At 43.8% G+C, this 23,047-nt stretch overlaps 1 protein-coding gene across 4 annotated transcripts in view; it reads left to right on the forward strand.

Annotated features, from left to right (window-relative positions):
* LOC129816351 (kalirin-like) overlaps positions 1-23,047 on the forward strand; it is a 288,411-nt gene that overhangs the window by 142,451 nt on the left and 122,913 nt on the right. For all 4 annotated transcript variants that reach the window (XM_055870746.1, XM_055870747.1, XM_055870748.1 and 1 more), the window contains exons 10-13: positions 5,001-5,123; positions 11,157-11,348; positions 17,368-17,537; positions 20,163-20,337. In XM_055870746.1, the coding sequence (XP_055726721.1) occupies positions 5,001-5,123; positions 11,157-11,348; positions 17,368-17,537; positions 20,163-20,337 (660 nt within the window). The remainder of the gene's footprint in view (positions 1-5,000; positions 5,124-11,156; positions 11,349-17,367; positions 17,538-20,162; positions 20,338-23,047) is intronic.

Raw genomic sequence — 23,047 nt, forward strand, 5'->3', positions numbered from 1 at the left:
GCACTCAAATGAAATAAACGGTTACTTAGGCAACAGCAAGATGGTGCTTTATGTGTCTGTGTATTCGTGAAGGTCAGAAATTCTCCACCCCAATGTGCTATTCACCCAGCTAGCACATTTGATTCCTTGGAAGTTGTGGGAACTTCCAACGTTTCCCATTGGTTCTGCGAACAAAGCCGTAAGTTTCCCGACCAGTAAAACTGAACTTTTTTTTAGATCCCAGCTGCAACATAAAGAGCATCCTGACTGGTTGCATCACTGCCTGGTACGGCAATTTCTCGGCCTCCGACCGTAAGGCACTACAGAGTGTAGTGCGTACTGCCTAGTACATCACTGGGGCTAATGCCTGCCATCCAGGACCTCTACACCGGTCAGTGTCAGAGGAAGGCCTTAAAAATTGTCAAGAACCCAGCCACCCCAGTCATAGACTGTTCTCTCTACTACCGCATGGCAAGCGGTACCAGAGTGCCAAGTCTAGAACAAAAAGGCTTTTCAACAGTTTTTACCCCCAAGCCATAAGATTCCTGAACAGGTAATCAAATGGCTACCCGGACTATCAAATGGCTACCCTTTCTCTGACACCGCCCGGTGTAGAGGTCCTGGATGGCAGGCAGCTTACCCACGTGGGTGACTACCTTCTTGCCCTTTGTGCTGTTGTCTGTGCCCAGCAATGCTTGTACCCTGTTTTGTTCAGCTAGCATGTTGTGCTTCTGCCGTGTTGTGTTGCTACCATGCTGTGTTGTCATCTGTTGCTGCCATGCTATGTTGTCGTCTTAGGTCTCTTTTTATGTAGTGTTGTGTTGTCTCTCTTGTCGTGATGTGTTTTGTCCTATATTTTTACTTAGTTTATTCTTATTTTTAATCTCAGCCCCCATCCCCGCAGGATGCCTTTTGCCTTTTGGTAGGCCGTCATTGTAAATAAGAATTTGTTCTTAACTGACTTGCCTAGTTAAAGAAAGGTTAAAATAGAAAAATAATAATAACAAATTCCACGTGACCTTTTAAGTCACGGTAATTAGGCTTATCCAAGTTCTGATGCTGCTGATTGTCATTAAAAGCCTACAAACTTGCTAACTACCTGGTACTCAGCTCTCTATTGTCCCTCTAATCAATGCAAATGTATTCGAGAATCTAACCATGAGCTCATGTTTATGCAACATTTATATAGGTTATGCAATTGCGTGAGAAAACAGAGTTTTAAAGGCCTCTATCAAAAGAGGAGGATCCCATCAGCTTTCTATAGGCTAGGCCTACTATATTTATTTCTCAACTTTCCTAATTTAGCAAGTTAGCAAGCAGATTGCTTCTCTTTACAACACGAGCATAGTATGGCTGGCATGAACGTTAACAGTGGGAAATTGTCCTCAATTTGGTATTTAAGTGCATAGATGACATGTCTTTTTTTCTCCCTGCCAGTGTTTCGAGATAGGTGCATGATTGTGGTCCATTCTAAATCAAAACTAATTTCACACATATTATTTAGTACATGTAAAGGACAACATTAAATCAAGAATAGTCTGATGGGTGACAATATTAGCCTATCACTTGTGAATTATATATTACCACTTGTGAATGATGCCCAGCTTGTGTGCAGTAAGGCAAAAAGCAGCGCGTGCCTCTTTTGGGCAACTTTTTCTAATCATAGTCGCACACCTCAGGTTTGTATCATAACTAAAGTGGTCAAATAACTTCTTAAAATTAAGCACATTAATCCGCTTTACAACGGGTGTAGAGCCTAACTGGCATACACAGTGCGTGAGTTTCAAATTTGGGGTAGATCATTTTCATCATAAAAATTCACTTTTATAATAAAAGCATTACATGCATAATCACATTTATGGTCACTTTTGAGAATGGTGTTTTCCCACTAATTGATTCCATTTTGGAACATTCGTGCTTATAGCCTACTGCCGTGTGTACATTGCTGTGCTTATAAGTGAAGAAATAGCCTAATAGTTTATCAACATTTGAAATCAAATAAAATGTTATTGGTCACATACACGTGTTTAGCAGATGTTATTGCGAGTGTAGCGAAGCTAAACGTTCGGATTTGTGGCGTTAGCCTCATTTCTGTTAAAAGTTTTTTGATGCTAGTGGTCGTATTATTTGGAATCTATGCTTGGAATATTTATTTCTCGCACAGAATAGAATAGGTCAACTTTTGTACTATGGGGGATAGTAGATTGACTTAGGCTAGTGCATTCGCTGTTCGTTAGGCCTATTATATATGTGTGGAAGCCAGGAGTTGCTAAATGTGTTTATGTTAATTAACTGTCAATTACTGTGAGACAGGCAGTTATTTGCTTGACAATAACTGTGACAGAATGTCATGACCACCACAGCCCTAACCATGTTCAAACTTTTAGGAAATGCTCTGTTAAGGTAATGAAATACCAACAAAATACTTTTTTTTGTCAAGTTCCTTTAAATGTGCCGAGAATGTTCCAAAGCCGAGCAACTATCCTGCACCATTATCAGAAAGTTGTGGGAAGGTTGTATGCAAAATAACCATAGGACAAACACGATCTAAGAAACATGCAGTATGGTTCTCAGAACGTTATGTGCTAGCTGGGCATAGTGTAATTCTAAAAATGATGGTCTTTTCTTTTGAGTTTTACTGCCTGTTTGCATCCTAAAGTGCACCCTATTTCCTATACTGTGTCCTACTTTTGACCAGTGCCCATAAGGATCTTGTCAAAAGTAGTGCTCTATATAAGGAATAGGGTGCCATTTGGGACGTACACTCTGTTTTATCTTTTCTATGGCCATCATATAACCAGGAACTGAGGACTGCTTTCACTTATACACTGTCAAAAGAAATAAAACGGTGAAAAGAAAAAACACTTTTGGCAACCTCTTCTGTACAGTAAATTTTTCAAATGTCTCCTTAGGGGCTTGGATCGTATGTGTATACCCGGAACAATTAACAGATTTAGACCAAGATCATGTTAAGCACCACAATGTTCACACAAGTGCCGCTCTTTCCTATGGACCTCGAGTTTTAATCAAGAAAATAGTCGTCCAGTGGTTTTGCCTGCTGTTTTTCCAGCTTCCTCTGTTTTCTTTTATGGTCCTGTTGTCTTTTATGGCTTTGTCCAGGGCATCTTTGTTTTTATGCATCGGGCTTCTGGTGAATCATGTACTTGCATACTACTTTTCCAGGAAACTGTAATTTTCATGTACTGTACTTTTCCTCTGATTTGTCAGTGATGTGGGGCTTCAGCATCACGAACACAGGTTGCATCCAACTATTGAAGAACTCGACTAAACTAAACGTTTCTGCAACTACCCCCCCTAACAAGCAACATTTGAAATATGTTCTACCCTCTTGTGGCTTTGAGTCAGTGACTCTTATCATGGACCCCTAAGCTCTGGTCAAAAGTAGTGCACTAAATAGTGAATAATAGGGTGTTATTTCGGAGTCCAATATTTCAAGCCCACTTCCTCATCATCATAACTTGCATATCATTTTGGTGTTGAGTGACTGCTGAGACATCACGAGACTGATGGCACATCCCAAATGGCTGGCACCCTATTCCCTATTTTTGCACTACTTTTGACCAGCGTCGTATGGGCTACATAGGGAATAATCCAGAAGTGACCCTCCTGTCTGAGGCATGGTATCCTCAGACAGATAATATATTATATGTATCTCTTCTAATAATCTCTTCTATTCTCAGCGCTTTCCATGTTCGTGTGACAACGTTTTACCATGTTCGAGCCAGGCTACTTTTAGATTCCTGCTTGTTCCTGTGCATGCAGCGACTCTAATCAGTCAGGGGAAAACACAAGGGTTGTCTGCGCAGCCACTGACATGTTTATTAAACATTCCTGTACACCACACGCAATCAGGGAACCCTTCCGATCTCCTACTATACACACACAGACACGCAGGCAAGCGCATGCACGCCCACACACAAACACACCCACCCACACACCCACACACACTCACATGCAACTATACACACATGCGCACGAACGCGAACAAACACACCCACCCACACACATGCAACTATACACACACGCCGGCAAGCAAACGCGATCAAGACAGGGAGGCTATACTTGAGGACAACACAGGATAACAAGATAATTGAAGTGGGGCAGGACAGGCAAGCTTTGGTTTCACATTCCCTCAAATGACCATAGAGAGAGTTATTAGAAAAGGGAATTAAAAAAACTGACCTGGGTTGAAATAGTAGTTGAAATCTTTCAAATATGTTAAGTGTTTGCTCTAGCCTGCCTAGAGTGGCAGATGGGCAGGGTTTATCATTTTGGGACTATGCTATTGGTTCCATTGCACCAGGCAAGCTCAATCGAGCACAGAGAAAGTATTTGAAATGATTTAGAATAGTGCTTGAACTCAGGTGTGCCAGAGAATGGTGAAAGCCACTGCCACAGGGTGCTGCTGTGCTCTGCTCTGTTTCAGCCAGACGCTGTTTGCTTATACCCACAGGGACACGCAACACAAATCCACACAGATGATCTCATTTTATGACCTCTCAACTATTCATTAACATTTAGTACTGTACATTCTGCCGCGCCGGGTATTCTGACGACCATGTTTAGTCACGCAACAGTTTCAATTTGAACTCTAGAGGGGAGTTATGCGACGTTCACTGCACTTTTTGTCTACCCTTTGCTGTGCACATTTGGCTTCCTTCTCATTGACTGCCATCGAGATATATAACTTAAAGTGAAAGTATTCCCAGGCTAAGTAAAAGCCCAGCATCAGGAGAGAATGACGCTATTGGATATTTCAGAGACCCTCCATACTTTGGATGAAACAGTTCACAAAACCTCCTCTTCCTCCTTGAAGATGGACTGCTGTCGTGATTTAGGCTGACAGAGTGACAGTGGTGTATCTTCCCCTGGAAGCCAACATGCCTGTCTCTTGTACAGTGTGGGTCTTGTCTCCATTGGATCTAGGGGTTGAGGGCAGGAACATGGGCTGATCAGAACATTGGTTAACATGAGTGTCTTTCTGTGTGTCTTGTGTACAGGTGATGGACTGGATAGAGAACCACGGAGAGGCATTCCTCAGTAAACACACAGGTGTGGGCAAGTCCCTCCACCGCGCCAGGGCACTGCAGAAACGGCACGACGACTTTGAGGAGGTGGCACAGGTGAGAGTACCACTATGTGTCCCGATGAGGACATGTTAATAGTGCTAATGGTTTGTCGTTGGTCATATCCTGGTGGGAATCTCCTCCCCACATTCTTGTGTAGGCTCCGGGGTGAGTTCCCCCTAGGTACAGATCTAGGATCAGCCTACCCTCTCCCAATCCTAACCTTAACCATTAGTGGGGGAAATACAAAGCTGACCAAGATTATCGTGTATGGGCAACTTCCCCCTACTCTGTTGAGGCTGTGGATGGCATTTTTAGATTGAAATGCCTCATCAACTGTAGCCTGGGTACCAATCTCTTTAGCAATCTTCAAATATGAACATGCTATCATTAATGAGCTCGAGGAGATCAGAGGATTTGATCCTTATTCGATAACCCTCGCAGGTATCTCCCAATCACAATGTTTATGCATGTTAGACTGATAGGAGAATGTTCTAACTTAATTCATACATTTGATTGGAAACATTTTAACATTGGGCATTCTGACGTAATACATTTCATTGTGAACATAAATATTCGGCGTGGGGAGAATAGAGGAATCCTTGTTTATTGCATTTCTACCACCAGCCAATGTGATCACATCACACCAGAGAAGCTCTGGCCATTCAAACTTCCCAGCCAGTTCATTGTGAACGCTGTAGCCTATTTTATATCCAGCAAGCAAGAGCAAGGTGCTTCTTTCCTCATATATATACAGTATATACTGTATATATATTTCATCGCTCAAAATAAGGGACCAAACTATATTGCTACTTCTGGGACACGCATTGGGCTAGGCTGTCAATGGTGTGCATACTGGTAGCGGAGTCAGGTGCAGGAGAGCAGAGAGTTGTGAACAGGCGCCCACTTTATTGAGGCAGGAGAAAACAACAGACGCCACAGCCTCAAAACGTCCAACCAATTGGCAAAAGTGCAAAACGCGCAAACAGTCACAATAATTATGTTCAAACAAATAAACATACCTCGTGACAAAACACGGAATATACGAACACCAGTCTGGCGCGTCAAAATTGACACGTAGCACAAAACAATTTCACACAAAGACATGAGGGGGAACAGAGGAATAAATACATGCAGTGTCATTGGGGAATGAAAACCAGGTGTGCAGGGAACAAGACAAAACAAATGGATAAATGAAAAATGGAGCGGCGATGGCTAGAAATCCACGACGCTGAACGCCGCCCGAACAAGGAGAGGAGCCGACTTCGGTGGAAGTCGTGACATAGGCTACTGGTTCAAGAGCTGTAAGAGGAATAGAGAGAGGAAGAGAGAGAGGCCAGTGGAGATGCCAGCCCGGGATGCATGAATTGTGCAAGAAGGGAACAGAGAAGTGTACTTTAGAAGTGAATTCATATGCTGGTCTATTAATCCACCATTCGTATGCTAGCCTATATATTTTAGCCTACCCTACTACAGTGAATGTAGGCAACCACCACCTGTGCTATGCAAGCCAGAGACAAAACAGTATTTTGCTCTGACGCACGTTTTGTGGCAATCAATTCAAGTGGAACATCGCCAAATGCGTCAGTTGAATTAAATGTGCAATAGAAAAGAATAGTGCCTAGGCCTCTTTAATGAAAGCCTGGCTGTTGACGTAGGCAACAGATCGCAAAGCAGGGAATCCCCATTACCCGCTGAGCTCGTTTTTAGGAAATGGGAAGTTTACTTTCTCATCCATAAACACATATCAAGTACACTATTATGATCACACTTCCTCAATTGAAATATTAGACCTATGGGGACACCTGTAGCCTATATTTAGCAGCCAATCATGAGTGATCAGTGTATCCTTTGATCGTCTAGAAAGATCTTCCTCTAGAATAAGTCACTTGTTTGGACAATAGTTTCATAACCCACTTCTCTAGTAATACTATAGCTGTCTCTCTCTCCCCCCTTCAAACTTTCCTTGTCAATTCATTTGATAGGCAACATTATTTTAGCATTAGGCTATGCTATAATGTAGCCTAGACCTACTTTTTGATGGACTTGAGGGTGAGCCTAGGTTTTGAATACATTTTTGTGATTAGTGTGTGTCTGAGGTGCGCTGGTGGCTTTGATTGATTAAGGTCATTTGTGTGTGTGTGTGTGTGTGTGTGTGTGTGTGTGTGTGTGTGTGTGTGTGTGTGTGTGTGTTCGCTAATTCTCTCTATGTCTGTTCAGAAAGTTTCCTAAAGTAGCCTGTCTGGACTCCATCTCTTAATAAGAGAGGAGGGACAAATAATATAAGCTTCTTTTTTTGTTGTTGTTGTATGTAAGCAAGTTGTGCTTCTGTGGTTACACAGTGCCCCGTGGTGGCATAATGATCATCACATGTGCGAGGAATGAGGACAGTTGCGAGCTTTGCATTTCTTTCCTGCTTACTCCCTCTTGATTCTGGAAAATGTTGCAAACCTAAAAGCAGTACTTGCGAGATAATACAGATGTGAGGTTATAATTTGAGTCAGTTTGCTACTCCGGGAAATGTATCCTGCAGCAACTGCAGGAAATGTGAATAATGTACGGTTATTTTGGTCAGGGTTGATACGAAGTCGGAAGTCTGATTCAAAGTGGAAATTACAAAACCTTTTTAAACCTGAAAAACTCTATAAGTTTTAAATTTTCTTCATTTCAGGAAAGTTTTCTTGCAACAGGTTGATCAAATTAAGATCCTACATCTGTATCTGATACCACCCGGCTTCCCAGCAAGATAGGAAAATGTTAGAATCACCAGGCACATTTCTTCCACTTTGCTAACTTCCTGAGTGTAACCATAGCAGCATGAGCCGTGACTAGTGATAACAGCAGTGCTTAGGGCTGAGTTTTAATGGTAAAAGGATGTGTAATCCGGGTATTACGGCAATATTTTAGCCCCTCCGATGATGGATTGGCTTGATTTGGGTCATACGGTTTGCCACTTTTTCAAGATGGACGACGTGTCTTTCTTCAGGGCAAGCCAAAGTCTAGTGCAAAACTAGTGCACTATATAGGGAATAGAGTGCCATTTGGGATGCAACCTGAGAGGCCGGTCCAGACTTAGATCTGAATATCAGACTCCACATTATTTATCCTATTTTCCACCAATTAAATTCTCTCTGGGGAAGTGTAAGAGATGAGGATGTTTAATTCACTCCTACTCCTGCAGAATGGATCAAATGGCTTACTGAATCAAATAAAGCGCTTCATATTGGAATATGTTAGATTTTAGCTCATTAAAATATGTACATATGGCACCATCATCTTCCCAAGACACCTTATCAAAGGAGATTGGCGCACAAGCCTTTATTTGATATTCTACATAATATATCATCGAGCAATTTGTGAGGAATAAAATAAAAATATTTGTTTAGGCTGAGCCCTTCTTAATAGGACGAGAGAGAGGGCGAGAAAGAGAAAGAGGCTGAAAGAGAGGGCGAAAGAGAGATAGGGCGAGAAACAGAGAGAGGGCGAGAGAGAGAGGGCGAGAAAGAGAAAGAGGCTGAAAGAGAGGGCGAAAGAGAGATAGGGAGGAAGTGAAAGGGTGAAAAAGAGAGATAGGACAAAAGAGAAAGGCACAGATTTAAAACAGGACACAGTAGAAGTGAGTGTCATGTCTAGGGCTAGCACCATGTTTTAGAGGATGGACGACTTTGGGCTTGACTACAGTCTAAATCTACTGTTCAGAATCCTGCTTTTCCACTTCTGAAGGAAGAGTTGTGCATCACAGTTTATAGCCTCGAGACAAAGTAGTCCTTGGTGCATTTGAGTCCACTGTCAACACCGTGCCCAGACAGATAGCCAGACAACCAGGACTTTGAGTTAAATAAGAGTCTCCCTACTCCCTCACAACCTATTTCTCACAATACCTTTGCCAATACCTCTTTCTCTTCATCTTCAACAGAAGTTTTTTTCCTCTTTCATATGGAGAGAGCGAGAAAGAGAGAGAGAGAGAGAGAGGCACAGAGCTTTTGTTTCTGGCATCATGCTCATAAAAGTCCTGCGCGTGCAACAGATTGAATGAAAGCGATACAGAGGGAATCCAGCATAGTATTAAAAAAGACAAAGGGAGGGAGGGAGGGAGGGAGGGAGGGAGGGAGGGAGGAATCCACGTCAGCCCAGCCAACTCTGTGAGGGGAAAGCCTGCATGGAGTTATTGATTTTCACGTCTCTGGAGGGAGAAGAGAAGACAGACCAAAGACAGAGAAGAAGTTCTTCTGATGGGATGAAATTTGTGTGCTGCCTAGACCTTCTGCTGCTGTGTGGAATACACCCAACACACCACTTTGGCTCCGAAATGGCACCCTTTTCCCTATATAGGGCACTACTTTTGACCAGAGCCCTAAGGACCTTGGTCAAAAGTAGTGCTAAAACACAGCAGCGTTGCAGTTCTTGGCATAAACTGGTGCAGCTGGCACATAACTACCATACCCCGTTCAAAGGCACTTATATCTTTTGTCTTGCCCATTCACCCTCTCAATGGCACACATACACAATCCATGTCTCAATTGTCTCAAGGCTTTCAAATCCTTCTTTAACCTGTCTCCTCCCCTTCATCTACACTCATTGAAGTGGATTTAATGAGTGACATCAATATGGGATTATAGCTTTCATCTGGGTTCATCAGTATATGTGATGGAAAGAGCATGGTGTTGCTAATGTTTGTACACTCATTGTACACTGAGTGTATATGTGCCATTCAGAGGGTGAATGGGCAAGACAAAATATTTAAGTGTCTTTGGACAGGGTATGGTAGTAGGTGCCAGGTGCATCGGTTTGTGTCAAGAACTACAACGATGCTGGGTTTTCAACCGTTTCCAGTTTGTATCAAGAATGGGTCCACCACCCAAAGGACATCCATCCAACTTGAAACAACTGTGGGAAGCATTGGAGCCAACATGGTCCAGCATCCCTGTGGAACGCTTTCGACACCTTGTAGAGTCCATGCCCAACAAATCTAGGCTGTTCTGAAGTCAAAAAGGGGTTTGCAACTCAATATTAGTAAGGTGTTCCTAATGTTTGTACAATCAGCGTATATATGGACGCTCCAAATGTAATCCTGTTTACTGTATCCATGTCCATTGAATTGACCCTTCATTGTACGCCGTATAATGCGCTGACCCTCTCTATTCACTGGGAATAAATTCGATTTGGGCCAGAGCTAATGCCAATGTGACACAGAGACTGTGTGTAAAAGTGGGATTCTGCTTTATTTGGAAAAAATTGATGGATTGGGATATTTTGACGGCGTGAAAAAGGCAGACACGGCAGATAAGGAGATAGATACGGTAGGAGTTTAATTACGTGACTGTGATTATGATTTGGCCCATAGTGTCACATCTTCTCCAGGTAGTGGGTCACTGAGTCAGGGTCCGTCTCTATTCCTAAATGGACCAGGATGCATCACAAATGACACCCTATACCGTTTATAGTGCACTACTTTTGACCAGAGCTCTGCACTCTGGTCAAAGGTAGTGCACTATATAGGGAATAGGGCACCCTTTGGCCCAGTGAATGTGACTCACTGCCACGACCTTACAGAAGGTTACCAGGTCCCGAGCCATGGGGCCATCCCATCCCAACCGGATCAGCACAGTGTTATATGCTACGTGTTATCTAGCCATTCATCTGTCCTGCCCTAATGGCTGTTGCTTTACTGACTTGGTCTCCACTGCTGTGTCCATCCAGAGACCACACTTGTCCCCTGCCAGGCTGTGGGATTAGCACATATGGAAGATAGCAGGGATTTACCATACCACTCTTCACCGATGGCCCTGTTGTATACGTGTGAATGGAGCTGTTTTTGAGGTAGTTTAGTGGAGGCGCCAATCGGAGAGAGAGGTCCTGTCTGTCTCTGGCGGTGGAGGAGAGAGCGAGACATCAGAGGGCAGTAGTCAGTCAAAGCGTGCGGAGACAGAGTGCAGACAAACAGACACAATTCTCTACCAACTCAAGAGGCCTCAGCGTTGCAGTAGTCGGGCCCTGCAGAGAGCAGAGACTTTAGACAGATACAGTTCTTTACCTGCTTGTGTTGTCCTCATCTAATTGAGCTGCCTGCTTGTCTTCTCTGGGTACCAGAACACCTACACCAACGCAGACAAGCTCCTGGAGGCGGCCGAGCAGCTGGCCCAGACTGGGGAATGTGACCCGGAGGAGATCTACAAAGCAGCACGGCACCTGGAGGTCAGGATCCAAGACTTTGTCCGGCGGGTGGAGCAGAGGAAACTGCTGCTGGACATGTCGGTCTCCTTCCACACCCACACCAAAGAGGTAAGACATTTGACCCCCGACCCCTAACCTACATGACCTGTGGGATGGATCACGTTCTACTGTATGTCTGGGAAGTTCTGGGGTTCCCGGACACCTTTTCCTTTTTATTTATGCATAGTATGGTATGATAGAATGGGAGTGGATGTGGTAGGATGCAGTAGCCTTGTCGGTCTACCTTCAACACCCACACTAAAGATGCAAGAGCCCTGATCTGAAGGACCTTCAGGATGGTTTACTCTCTCTGTCTTCAAGAGCATAATGGGGTCTAGTGACCTTTGTTTTGAAGTGGATTTTTCGGAGACTGTACTGAAATCAGACAGGGAGACAGGTAAGGAAGTGGAAGAAACAAGGTAGAGGGGTGGCGCCGGGGATTGAACCCCAGGCTCCGGTGGGTAGTGCAAACATGTGCATAAAGTAAGAGTGGTTATCACTAGACCACGGGCTCTGCAATACTACCCCTTCCTTATGCATGTACAAAATATTACCGTAAGTGGCAGTGGATGTGATTGGGTTTAAGATGCAGTAAGTTGGTAAGGGGTTGCGGACCGAGTTAATGCAGCCTCAGATGCCCGTCTGTGAGTGTCACTGATCACTGCAGATAGACCGACAGGGCAGACATACAGGTCCTTAAGAGAGGATCACACCAAGATTACTAAGGTATGCAGGGAGTCTTTGCTCTACTTAGCGCAGCCTGATCCATGCCAGTTGTGAGCCAGTCAAGGGCTAAACTGGGGACTTCAGGAAGACAGTGTGCGTGTCCCCCAAATGGCACCCTATTCCCTATATAGTGCACTACTATAGCCCATATCCCTGGTCAAAAGTAGTGTGCTAGAAAATGAATAAAGGTGCCCACCATCTCCCTTCTACAAATGGCTATACCTTGAACCTGATTTTGTGATGTTACAGTGATCTATGAGAGGCAGTGGGGATGTGGCTTTAGGAGTCGCAGCTGCTCCGCACAGCGTGGAGCAGAGGGTGACTAGGGAGAGTGATTGATGAAGCATCTTAGCGGCTCAGTCTCACTGATTTGAAAGGAAACGCTCAGACTGAGGAAATATAGTGGTCAAAATGGCAATGATTTGAAAGTGGCTCATTTTACGGTGCATGTATACAGCTGATATTACACTTTGCTACTTTTTTTAAGCCTAAGTCTCCACCTTGTACTATTTCCAACAGCTACTCCCTAATCTTTTGCAAAGCCTATTTGGTTGGAGTAATTGACTGGCTGGCTCCCGGCTACATGATCTAGTATGGTAGATTGCTTATGGATGATGATGGGATCTGTGGGATCACTCTGGCAGTCAACAGTAGATATTTTTATTGGAGTTAAGCAAAGGGAAGTGGTAATTCCGTGGGACACCAGAGCTGGATATGAAGTAGCGGTCACACAGAACATGCCTGTTAACAGTGACCGACGGGGCCACTTGGCCCCAAGAAGTGGCCTCCACTTGGACAGCTCGGGGCTGCATCCCAAATAGCACCTTATTCCCTACCTAATGGACTACTTTTGACCAAAGCCTCTAGTCAAAAGTAGTGCACTATGTAGGGAATAGGTATTTGGGATGTAGACCATGAAACGTTGGACTCTGATAGAACAGAAAAAAATATTTGGCTTTAAGGGGCTTTGAGAGCTTGGCTTGAAGATGCAAACAAACGTATGCCAAGAATGGCCTGAGATAAGACTCCTAGGGTTTGAGTGTTATCCTGAAAGCCAAGGCCACATCCATGATTAATGTAGAGACAAATTCTGCATCCCAAATGGCACCCTATTCCCTATAGTGTACTACTTTTGACCGGAGCCCAATTGCACTGATCAATAGTGCACTACATAGGGAATAAGGAGACTTTTGGGACACAGTCCAAACCCCACTTTATAGGGCTGGTCAGTAGTAGTAGCCCACTAGAGGAGATGGCATTGCTTTTTAAAAGCCTAATGACACGACATGGTCAGATTGGCAAGGGCACACGCACTGCATCGGATGTGTCGCTAATGCCAACAAATCAACACTGGCTCAACTGACAATTACCGACAACTTTTAACCTTGGTGTTTCCTGTCAAGAGGAAGTTTTGTCGATTTTACGAAGGCGTAGTCACTCCTTACCCCTCTGTAAAGTATGACCAGAGGTATCTTTTTCATTTTCCTAATCCGTTGTCTCCTCGGCTGCGTCCGCCTTCAGCTTGCGTTTGTGTTTTTGCCTTTATATCAATTGGCATTTAATATACTTTCTACCAGAGCCACAGAAAGCAGCAATTAGCTTACAAGAAGGAATGCTTGTGGCTGCTGTGCCGTGCAGGAAGAGGGTAATTTTCATTCTGGAGAATGGTCTACATGGAGACATACTGTAGGGTGCATCCCAAATGGCACCCCATTCCGCCTTACCATGGGCTCTGGTCAAAAGTAGTGCACTATATAGGGAATAGGGTGCCATTTGGGACGCCATCGTGCTGGTCTTCTGCAGGCTTGCTGGGCGGCTGACTGAGTGCTAGGTCGAGCTGCACCATCAAACAGACGAGGAAAGCAATCAGAGCCGTGATTTAGCAGTCACAGAGAGGACTGTTGGGAAGCCTCTGTCTGTCCGCCACATGGTTGTGACACAAAAAGAGAAAGGGCTGTCCCAAATGGCGCCCTATTCCCTATTATAGTGCACTACATTTGACCAGGGCCCGTAGGCACACTGTATGCTCTTAGAGAATGTTATCAGTGCCTTTTGATTGCCCCAAATTCATTTCAAACAGGCGTTTTAGTGTTTGGTATTACAAATATAGTGTAAATGTAGTAACTTACAATTACACCTGTTGGAATGTCTTACCTCATTTCCGGGTTAAATTAGATAATGAGATATTGACGTTCAGCTAATTTTACTCCTGGCTCATGGATGAACAAACACAATGAATGAAAGCATCTGTAGAATAGAAATCACAGGATATTCCTAGCTCATATTCTTAACATTTAGAAGTATGGCATATATGTATATGTGTATAGTCTATTAAAATACTACAAAGCCAGGAATCCTGTAATATTGTAAGAGACTATATTGTAATAGCCTAGAATTACAACTGCTGTGACACAACCTATTTCACCCTAATCCCATGTCTGAACTCAGGTTTATGGTGAAATCAGTGTGTAAGTGTGAAGTGTGTGTTTGCACTGTATATTCTGTTACAGTAATCCAAACCCGGGATTACAACTGCTGTGTCACAACCTATTTTATTCTAATTCAGGTTTATGGTGAAATCTGTGTGTAAGTGTGTGGTAGTTGTTTGTGTGTGTCATGCCCAGTGCAGCACAGCACAGCCAGGATCCTTCAGCTAGAGCAGGAGTCACACAGAGAAGCACGTTCAATTCTGAGCGTGCTCAGTTCAGTCATGGGGAGCCGTTACCATGGGAACCACAGAGACGGCAACCTCTGCTTTTTGGATTTTGTTAACCCTTTGAGACTCAGAGAGAATTCCATCTGTATCTGTATGATATGATAGGTTCTTGTGAAAATGATGGCAGTGGTTTTGTCCCAAATGGGACCCTATTCCCTAATAGTGCACTACTGTTGACCGGAGCCCTATATGGGAGAATGGTCTACATGGAGACATACTGTAGGGTGCATCCCAAATGGCACCCCATTACCATGGGGTCTGGTCAAAAGTAGTGCACTATATAGGGAATAGGGTGCCATTTGGGATGCAAACAGTATGTCACTGGAGAGAGATGACATTCTTAATATCTTGGAAGGTGTTTTTGTGGTTCCTGGAATACAATTTGTCTGTTAGTGTTTTTTTTTCATTTTGTCATTTTGTTACTTGTAAGATACATTGTATCTGATGATTCAATGATTAGCTTGTTTTCTCCCTCACTGCCATGCTTTAAACAACACTTGAAGTGCTTTTGTTGTAGTGCTCTCCATCTTCCAACTATCTATTGATGAACACTTTTTAATTTTTTTTTTTAACTAGGCAAGTCAGTTAAGAAACAATTCTTATTTTACAATGACTGCCTACCCCGGCCAAACCCTCCCATAACCCGGACGACGCCCTATGGGACTCCCGATCACGGCCGGTTGTGTTACAGCCCGGGATCGAACCAGGGTCATGCAGACATGCAGTGCCTTAGCCCATTGCGCCACTTGGGAGTCACTTAGCAATCAGTAAATCCAAGCATTGTTTTATGGCTGGCTGCACTACTGTTGAACTGTTGTTATTTTCATGGCAAAAATATTTTAGCTCTAGATACGAGATAAACTTAGATGAGGGAAACGAATTTCCAACATATGCATACACACACACACACACACACAGACATACACAAACACAGACTTCTCTGAGAGTGTGAAAAGGGCAGAGCAGCATTACGATTACCATAATGTCCTATGAATATGCGTTTGAGGAACAGCAGGCCTAGCAGACCACAGCTATGTCCACAAAGGGTTTATGTAAATTAAGAACATCAACAGTGCATCGCAGTAGAGCTCTAACTAACTACTAACAGTGAAAGAGGCCTGCATCCCACATGGCACCCTATTCCCTATACAGTGCACTACTTTTGACCAGAACCTTAAGGGCCCCGGTCAAAAGTAGTGCACCCTATAGGGAATAGGGTGCCATTTGGGACGTGCGCAAAGTCTTGCCAAGCTAGCGTGTGGACGGATGCTGAAAAGATGACAAAGCAGGTGCTGAACTTTGCGGTTAATTTCCGCCTTAACACAATCGAACATCTCCTGCCAATTTACTCGGATTATGCTTCAGGTGTTGTGTGTAATTGTATTTCAAGCTTCTGTTCCCTAACTGAAATATTAAAGTGCCGGTTCATCTTGCTCTGTGAAAAATCACTATAGCTTGAAGAATGGAAGTCTATTTTAGGTGCGTTTGGGGAGCAGTTTGCTAATTGTGGAGATGGAAATGGATTTTCTTCCCCGCTGTCAAACAATTAGTCTAAAGAGAAAGATATGCTGCGTATGTATTGTGCATATGAAGCAAAAACCTGAAGTTAGTCTATTTTGACTAAGCAATTGCGTTACTTTGACATAGTGGTTCAGTTGTCCTCAACATTGCACATGTTGTATCTGTTGACACGCTTTCCCACAAGGTGTGGGTATGTTGTGTACTGTAGTGTTAAATCTCTCTCTCTCTCTCACTTGTTCTCCATCCAACCCTCCTCCCTGCCTCTCTCCGCCCTCTCCCTCCTCCCTCCTGTCTCTCCAACCTTTCTCCCTTCCTCTCTCTCATTTTCAATTCAATTCAAGGGCTTTATTGGCATGGGAAACATGTGTTAACATTGCCAAAGCAAGTGATGTAGATAATAAACAAAAGTGAAATAAACAATAAAAGTGAACAGTAAACATGACACTCACAGAAGTTCTGAAAGAATAAAGACATGTGAAATGTCATATTATGTCCATATACAGTGTTGCAACGATGTGCAAATAGTTAAAGTACGAAAGGGAAAATAAAGAAACATAAATATGGGTTGTATTTACAATGGTGTTTGTTCTTCACTGGTTGCCCTTTTCTTGTGGCAACAGGTTACAAATCTTGCTGCTGTGATGGCACACTGTGGCATTTCACCCAATAGATATGGGAGTCTATCAAAATTGGGTTTGTTTTCGAATTCATTGTGGATCTGTGTAATCTGAGGGAAATATGTGTCTCTAATATGGTCATACGTTTGGCAGGAGGTTAGGAAGTGCAGCTCAGTTTCCACCTCATTTTGTGGGCAGTGTGCACATAGCCTGTCTTCTCTTGAGAGCCAGGTCTGCCTACGGCGGACTTTCTCAATAGCAAGGCTATGCTCACTGAGTCTGTACATAGTCAAAGTTTTCCTTAAGTTTGGGTCCGTCACAGTGATCAGGTATTCGGCCACTGTGTACTCTCTGTTTAGGGTCAAATAGCGTTCTAGTTGGCTCTGTTTTTTTGTTAATTCTTTCCAATGTGTCAAGTAAGTATCTTTTTATTTTCTCATGATTTGGTTGGGTCTAATTGTGTTGCTGTCTCTCTCTCATCCCTCTCTCTCACCTTCTCTCCCTCCAGTTGTGGACTTGGATGGAGGATCTGCAGAAGGAGCTGTTGGAGGAGGTGTGTTCAGACTCGGTGGAGTCAGTCCAGGAGCTCATCAAGCAGTTCCAGCAGCAGCAGACGGCCACGCTGGAGGCTACGCTCAACGTCATCAAGGAGGGAGAGGACCTCATCCAGCAGCTCAGGTCAGTGCTGATCTTGGATCAGTTGAGCCTTTTAACCACTACCGGTTAAGGTTTGGATTGGGGAAGGGAAAGCTGATCCCAGAAACTTCCCCCCGGAATGTGTTACAGCCCAGCAGGGGGCGGTGGGGCTGATCCTACATCAGCGCTCATACTGGGCCTGACTTCATAAATCATCTGAGTATGAGTGCTGATCTAGGAATTTTGGAATTGACTCCCATTCAACTCATGAGTTGAAAATCTGATTTAATTGGCCAAACCCCACAGGAAGTATAATTTTAATTTGAGTTTGACTGACAGGAAGTAGAATTGAATTCAGTGCAATTCAAAGAATTTCCACCCAGTCATAGAACATGAGAGTTTCATTGAATCTGACAGGTCACACTTTCAGATAACAAAGAATATAGCACTTTTTTATTTATTTTACCTTTATTTAACTAGGCAAGTCAGTTAAGAACAAATTCTTATTTAGAATGACGGCCTAGGAACAGTGGGTTAACTGTCTTGTTCAGGGGCAGAATGACAGATTTGTACCTTGTCAGCTCAGGGATTTAATCTTGCAACCTTTCGGTTACTTGTCCAACACTCTAAACCCAGGTAGCCTTGGATGTTCTATGTACAAGATGTACTGTGTATTTGTATAGACTACACCTAATATAGAATAGAATAGGCATTTGAATTTCATTGAATTTCACTGAATTGTATTTTATTTCCTTTCATTCAAATTCGAATTGCAATTCTGTATTCGGTTTACTACTTCAATTCAAATTCGATTCATATTCAAGAATTGAATTGGAATTTATGAGGCATTCTCAAATCAGTTCTGAATTGAGCCCAACCCTGGTGTAAGAGTACACGGACAGGGGGAACCTGATTCTAAATTATCACTCCTATTCTGAGAAACTTTATGAATGGCCCAGATCTAGGAACAGTTTTGCCTTTCACATCGCAATGAAGAAGATTACACGGACAGGGGGTACCTGATCCTAGATCAGCACTTGATTTATGAAATACTGTACTGTATTGTCAAGAGTGATGGAAATATAATACCATTTCACTGCAGTCATCAAAACACACTCACTTGTTTTATGGGCCTCGGGTCCTTGTGTAGGAGAGAGGGTCAAGGGGGACAGACCATTAGACTTCCACACTATAAGTTCAATACTACATGGTGATAGCTGTTACGTGGTGATAGGTGTTCCCGAGTGGGGCAGCTGTCTAAGGCACTGCATCTCAGTTCTAGAGGCGTCACTACAGACCCTGGTTCAATCCCGGGCTGTATCACAAAGTGGCGTGATCGGGTGTTCCATAGGGCTGCGCACAATCGGCCCAGCGTCGTCCGGGTTAGGGGAGGGTTTGTACGGGGTAGGCAGCCATTATAAATAAGAATTTGTTCTTAAAACTGACTTGCCTAGTTAAGTAAAAATGTTTGCTCATCCACTCCAAGGGCAGGTGTGTTAAAGTGCCTTTACAGTAAGGAGAATTGGATTATTCCATTTTCTGACATATTTTACAACCTCCCTTATTGAACACTAACACCATGACAAGAACACTCTGTTGCTCCTATTTTGCTCGTTATATTTTGGTGTTGTCCCAAATGGCACCCTATTCCCTATATAGTGCACTACTTTTGAACAGACTCCTAGTGCCGCATTTCCCGGGAGCCCCCCCCCCCCCCCCCCCCGACACCAGTGTGTTATGTTAATGTGAACTCTAGTGTAATTGTGTTTCCAATCGGAGTGTGACACTAAGACCTTGGGGAGAGCAGAATCAACAACCTCTGCATCATTAAGACAGTTGCTTTGTGAGAAGGTGTTAAAGTTCACAGTTGGCCATTGTTATGTAAATGACATCAGTAATGTACCAATGGCCTGGAATTGGCTGCAAGTTAGAGCAGGTCAGCCGGATCCATGGCCCAGCGAGACACGGGAGCAGTCCCGCGTAGATGGAAACAGAAAAGTCTGAGCCTTTTGAGTAAATCCTGAATGGAAATGCGCCACTAGGAGCCCTGGTCAAAAGGTAGTGCGCAATAAAGGGAATAGGGTGCCATTTGAGTTGCTCCCTTAGAACTACCCATCTCACAGCTCAGGGTTTCTCTCTGTCTCTCTCTCTCTCTGTCTCCCTCTTTCTGTCTCTCTCTCTCTGCCTCTCTCTCTCTCTGTCTCTCTCTCTGTCTCTCTCTCTCTCATGTACTTTATTGACATGAAAAGTTAGAAACTTACATTGTCAACACAAGCAAAGCAATAACCCCCAAAAATAATAACAATCCCTCCCTCCCTCCCTCTCTCTCGCCCCCTCTCAATTCAAGGGCTTTATTGGCATTGGAAACATATGTTAACATTGCCAAAGCAAGTGAAGTAGATAATAAACAAAAGTGAAATAAACAATGAAAATGAACAGTAAACATGACACTCACAGAATTTCCAAAAGAATAAAGACATTTCAAATGTCATATTATGTCTATATATGTTGTAACGATGGGCAAATAGTTAAAGTACAAAAGGGAAAATAAATAAACATAAATATGGGTTGTATTTACAATGGTGTTTGTTCTTCCCTGGTTGCCCTTTTCTTGTGGCAACAGGTCACAAATCTTGCTGCTCTCTCTCTCTCTCTCTCCCCCTCCAGGGACGCTGCCATGTCCACCAACAAGATGCCCCACAACAGCTCCATCGCCCACATCGAGAGTGTCCTGCAGCAGCTGGACGAGGCCCAGGGCCAGATGGAGGAGTTGTTCCATGAGAGGAAGATCAAGCTGGACATCTTCCTGCAGCTACGCATTTTTGAGCAGTACACCATCGAGGTGAGAGGCACCAGAGGCTGGGGGGTGGGGGTCAAGGGAAAGGAGGGGGAGAGGGGGGACGGTCTGTGCGTGGGGGTGGCTGGGTGTGTGCCAACGGCGGTGCCGTTTAAGTTCAGGGAGGACGATACATTTTATTATGAGCATGGCCTTATTTTTATTACACATTTTCCCCGATACCCATCATAAGGTTGCTACAACCTAGCCTACAAACCTAGTCAACCTAGTCAGGAGAAAAATGTGAGTAATCAACATGACAGACAGTGACACATTCAATTCCGCCTTGCACGCTATTGCCTGCATCTAGCTGATCTAGGGTGTAAACACTAGTCCAAACAGTTGCAAACCAAGACTTTCTATTGGACAAATTCAGGTATGTTTATCCCCTTTTCGTTCTGTTTTCTTCCGTCTAAGAAACGTTTTTCAACAGAATCGGCGGAATGAATACACCCCTGATCCCCGCAAAGTTCACTTTCATAGCAGCCACCAACAAACAGCATGATCACTTTGCTCATTGTATAATTCCTTCTCTCATCTATACGCTCTCCTCCTCTCAGCTTTTCCCTTCGTTTGTGGACCTCATTCCACAACACAACAGGCGAAAAAAAACTCCAAGCCAAACTTTCATTTTATTTCATAACCACTAACCCCTACACACAGCCTACATCGTTATCACTATATTAGCTAACGTCATAGTCAACATAGCTACTAGAACTAATGCGTTAGTAAATCCGCTACAGTCATGCAGTACAGTGTACAGCATGTAGTTTAGCAGATACACTGGTGGGTACCGGTGGTAATAAATTAATACAACCAAACGTTTACCTTGACTTGGAAGAGTTCCAGTGTTGGATAACCATAGCCATCTAGCTAACCTAGAATCCTTCTCTGTTTTCAGCCGGTTGTATGAGTAGGCGAAACTAACTAGCTGCATTCGCTAGATAAGACAGTGAAAGTGGAAAAAAATTATACAAAATATAAACTCAGCAAAAAAAAGAAACGTCCTCACTGTCAACTGCGTTTATTTTCAGCAAACTTAACATGTGTAAGTATTTGTATGAGCATAGCAAGATTCAACAACTGAGACATGGCTGGTGGCATTGTCATGCTGGAGGGTCATGTCAGGATGAGCCTGCAGGAAGGGTACCACATGAGGGAGGAGGATGTCTTCCCTGTAACGCACAACGTCGAGATTGCCTGCAATGACAACGAGCTCAGTCCGATGATGCTGTGACACACAGCTCCCAGATCATGACGCACCCTCCACCTCCAAATCGATCCCGCTCCACAGTACAGGCCTCGGTGTAACGCTCATTCCTTCGACGATAAACCCAAATCCGACCATCACCCCTGGTGAGACAAAACCGCGACTCGTCAGTGAAGAGCACTTTTTGCCAATCCTGTCTGGTCCAGCGACGGTAGGTTTGTGCCGGTGATGTCTGGTGAGGACCTGCCTTACAACAGGCCTACAAGCCCTCAGTCCAGCCTCTCTCAGCCTATTGCAGACAGTCTGAGCACTGATGGAGGGATTGTGCGTTCCTGGTGTAACTCAGGCAGTTGTTGTTGCCATCCTGTACCTGTTCCGTAGGTGGGATGTTCGGATGTACCGATCCTGTGCAGGTGTTGTTACACGGGGTCTCCCACTGCGACGACGATCAGCTGTCCTTCCTGTCTCCCTGTAGTGCTGTTTTAGGCGTCTCACAGTACGGACATTGCAATTTATTGCCCTGGCCACATCATGCCTCCTTGCAGCATGCCTAAGGCACGTCCACACAGATGAGCAGGGATCCTGGGCATCTTTCTTTTGGTGTTTTTCTTTCTTTTGGTGACTCTTTCTTTTGGAGTCAGTAGAAAGGCCTCTTTAGTGTCCTAAGTTTTCATAACTGTGACCTTAATTGCAGGTGCATGTTCATTAATTGTTTATGGTTCATTGAACAAGCATGGGAAACAGTGTTTAAACCCTTTACAATGAAGATCTGTGAAGTTATTTGGATTTTTACAAATTATCTTTGAAAGACAGGGTCCTGGTCCTGAGTTTAGCTAACCCCTTCTCTCTTTCTCACTCTCTCTCTCTTGCTTTTCCTTCATTGTTGAAGAAGAAATTAAGTTGTTCAATTTGCTAGCTAGCTGTAGCTTATGCTCTAAGTACTAGATTTATTTGCTGATCCTTTGATTGGGTGGACAACAAGAGGTTTGATAGGTTGGAGGACATCCTCTGGAAGTTGTCATAATTACTGTGTACGTCTACGGAAGGGGGTGAGAACCATGAGCCTCCTAGGTTTTGTATTGAAGTCAATGTACCCGGAGGAGGACAGAAGCTAGCTGTCCTCTGGCTACACCATGGTGCTACCCTACAGAGTGCTGTTGAGGCTACTGTAGACCTTCATTGCAAAACAGTGTGTTTTAATCAATTATTTGGTGACATGAGTATATTTAGTATAGTTTTACCTGAAAATGATAACTTTTTTAATGTTTCAATATTTGTATTTTTCTGAAATTCACTGAGGAGGATGGTCCTCCCCTTTCTCTTATGAGGAGCCTCCACTACGTGTGTGTACGTGCATACGTACGTGTGTGTGCTTGTTTGCGTGCGTGTGTGTGTGTGTGTGTGTGTGTGTGTGTGTGTGTGTGTGTGTGTGTGTGTGTGTGTGTGTGTGTGTGTGTGTGTGTGTGTGTGTGTGTGTGTGTGTGTGCATGAGAATGTGTTAGTATG

This window comes from Salvelinus fontinalis, chromosome 19, assembly GCF_029448725.1.
Source record: "Salvelinus fontinalis isolate EN_2023a chromosome 19, ASM2944872v1, whole genome shotgun sequence".
In the NCBI taxonomy this organism is placed as follows: domain Eukaryota; kingdom Metazoa; phylum Chordata; class Actinopteri; order Salmoniformes; family Salmonidae; genus Salvelinus; species Salvelinus fontinalis.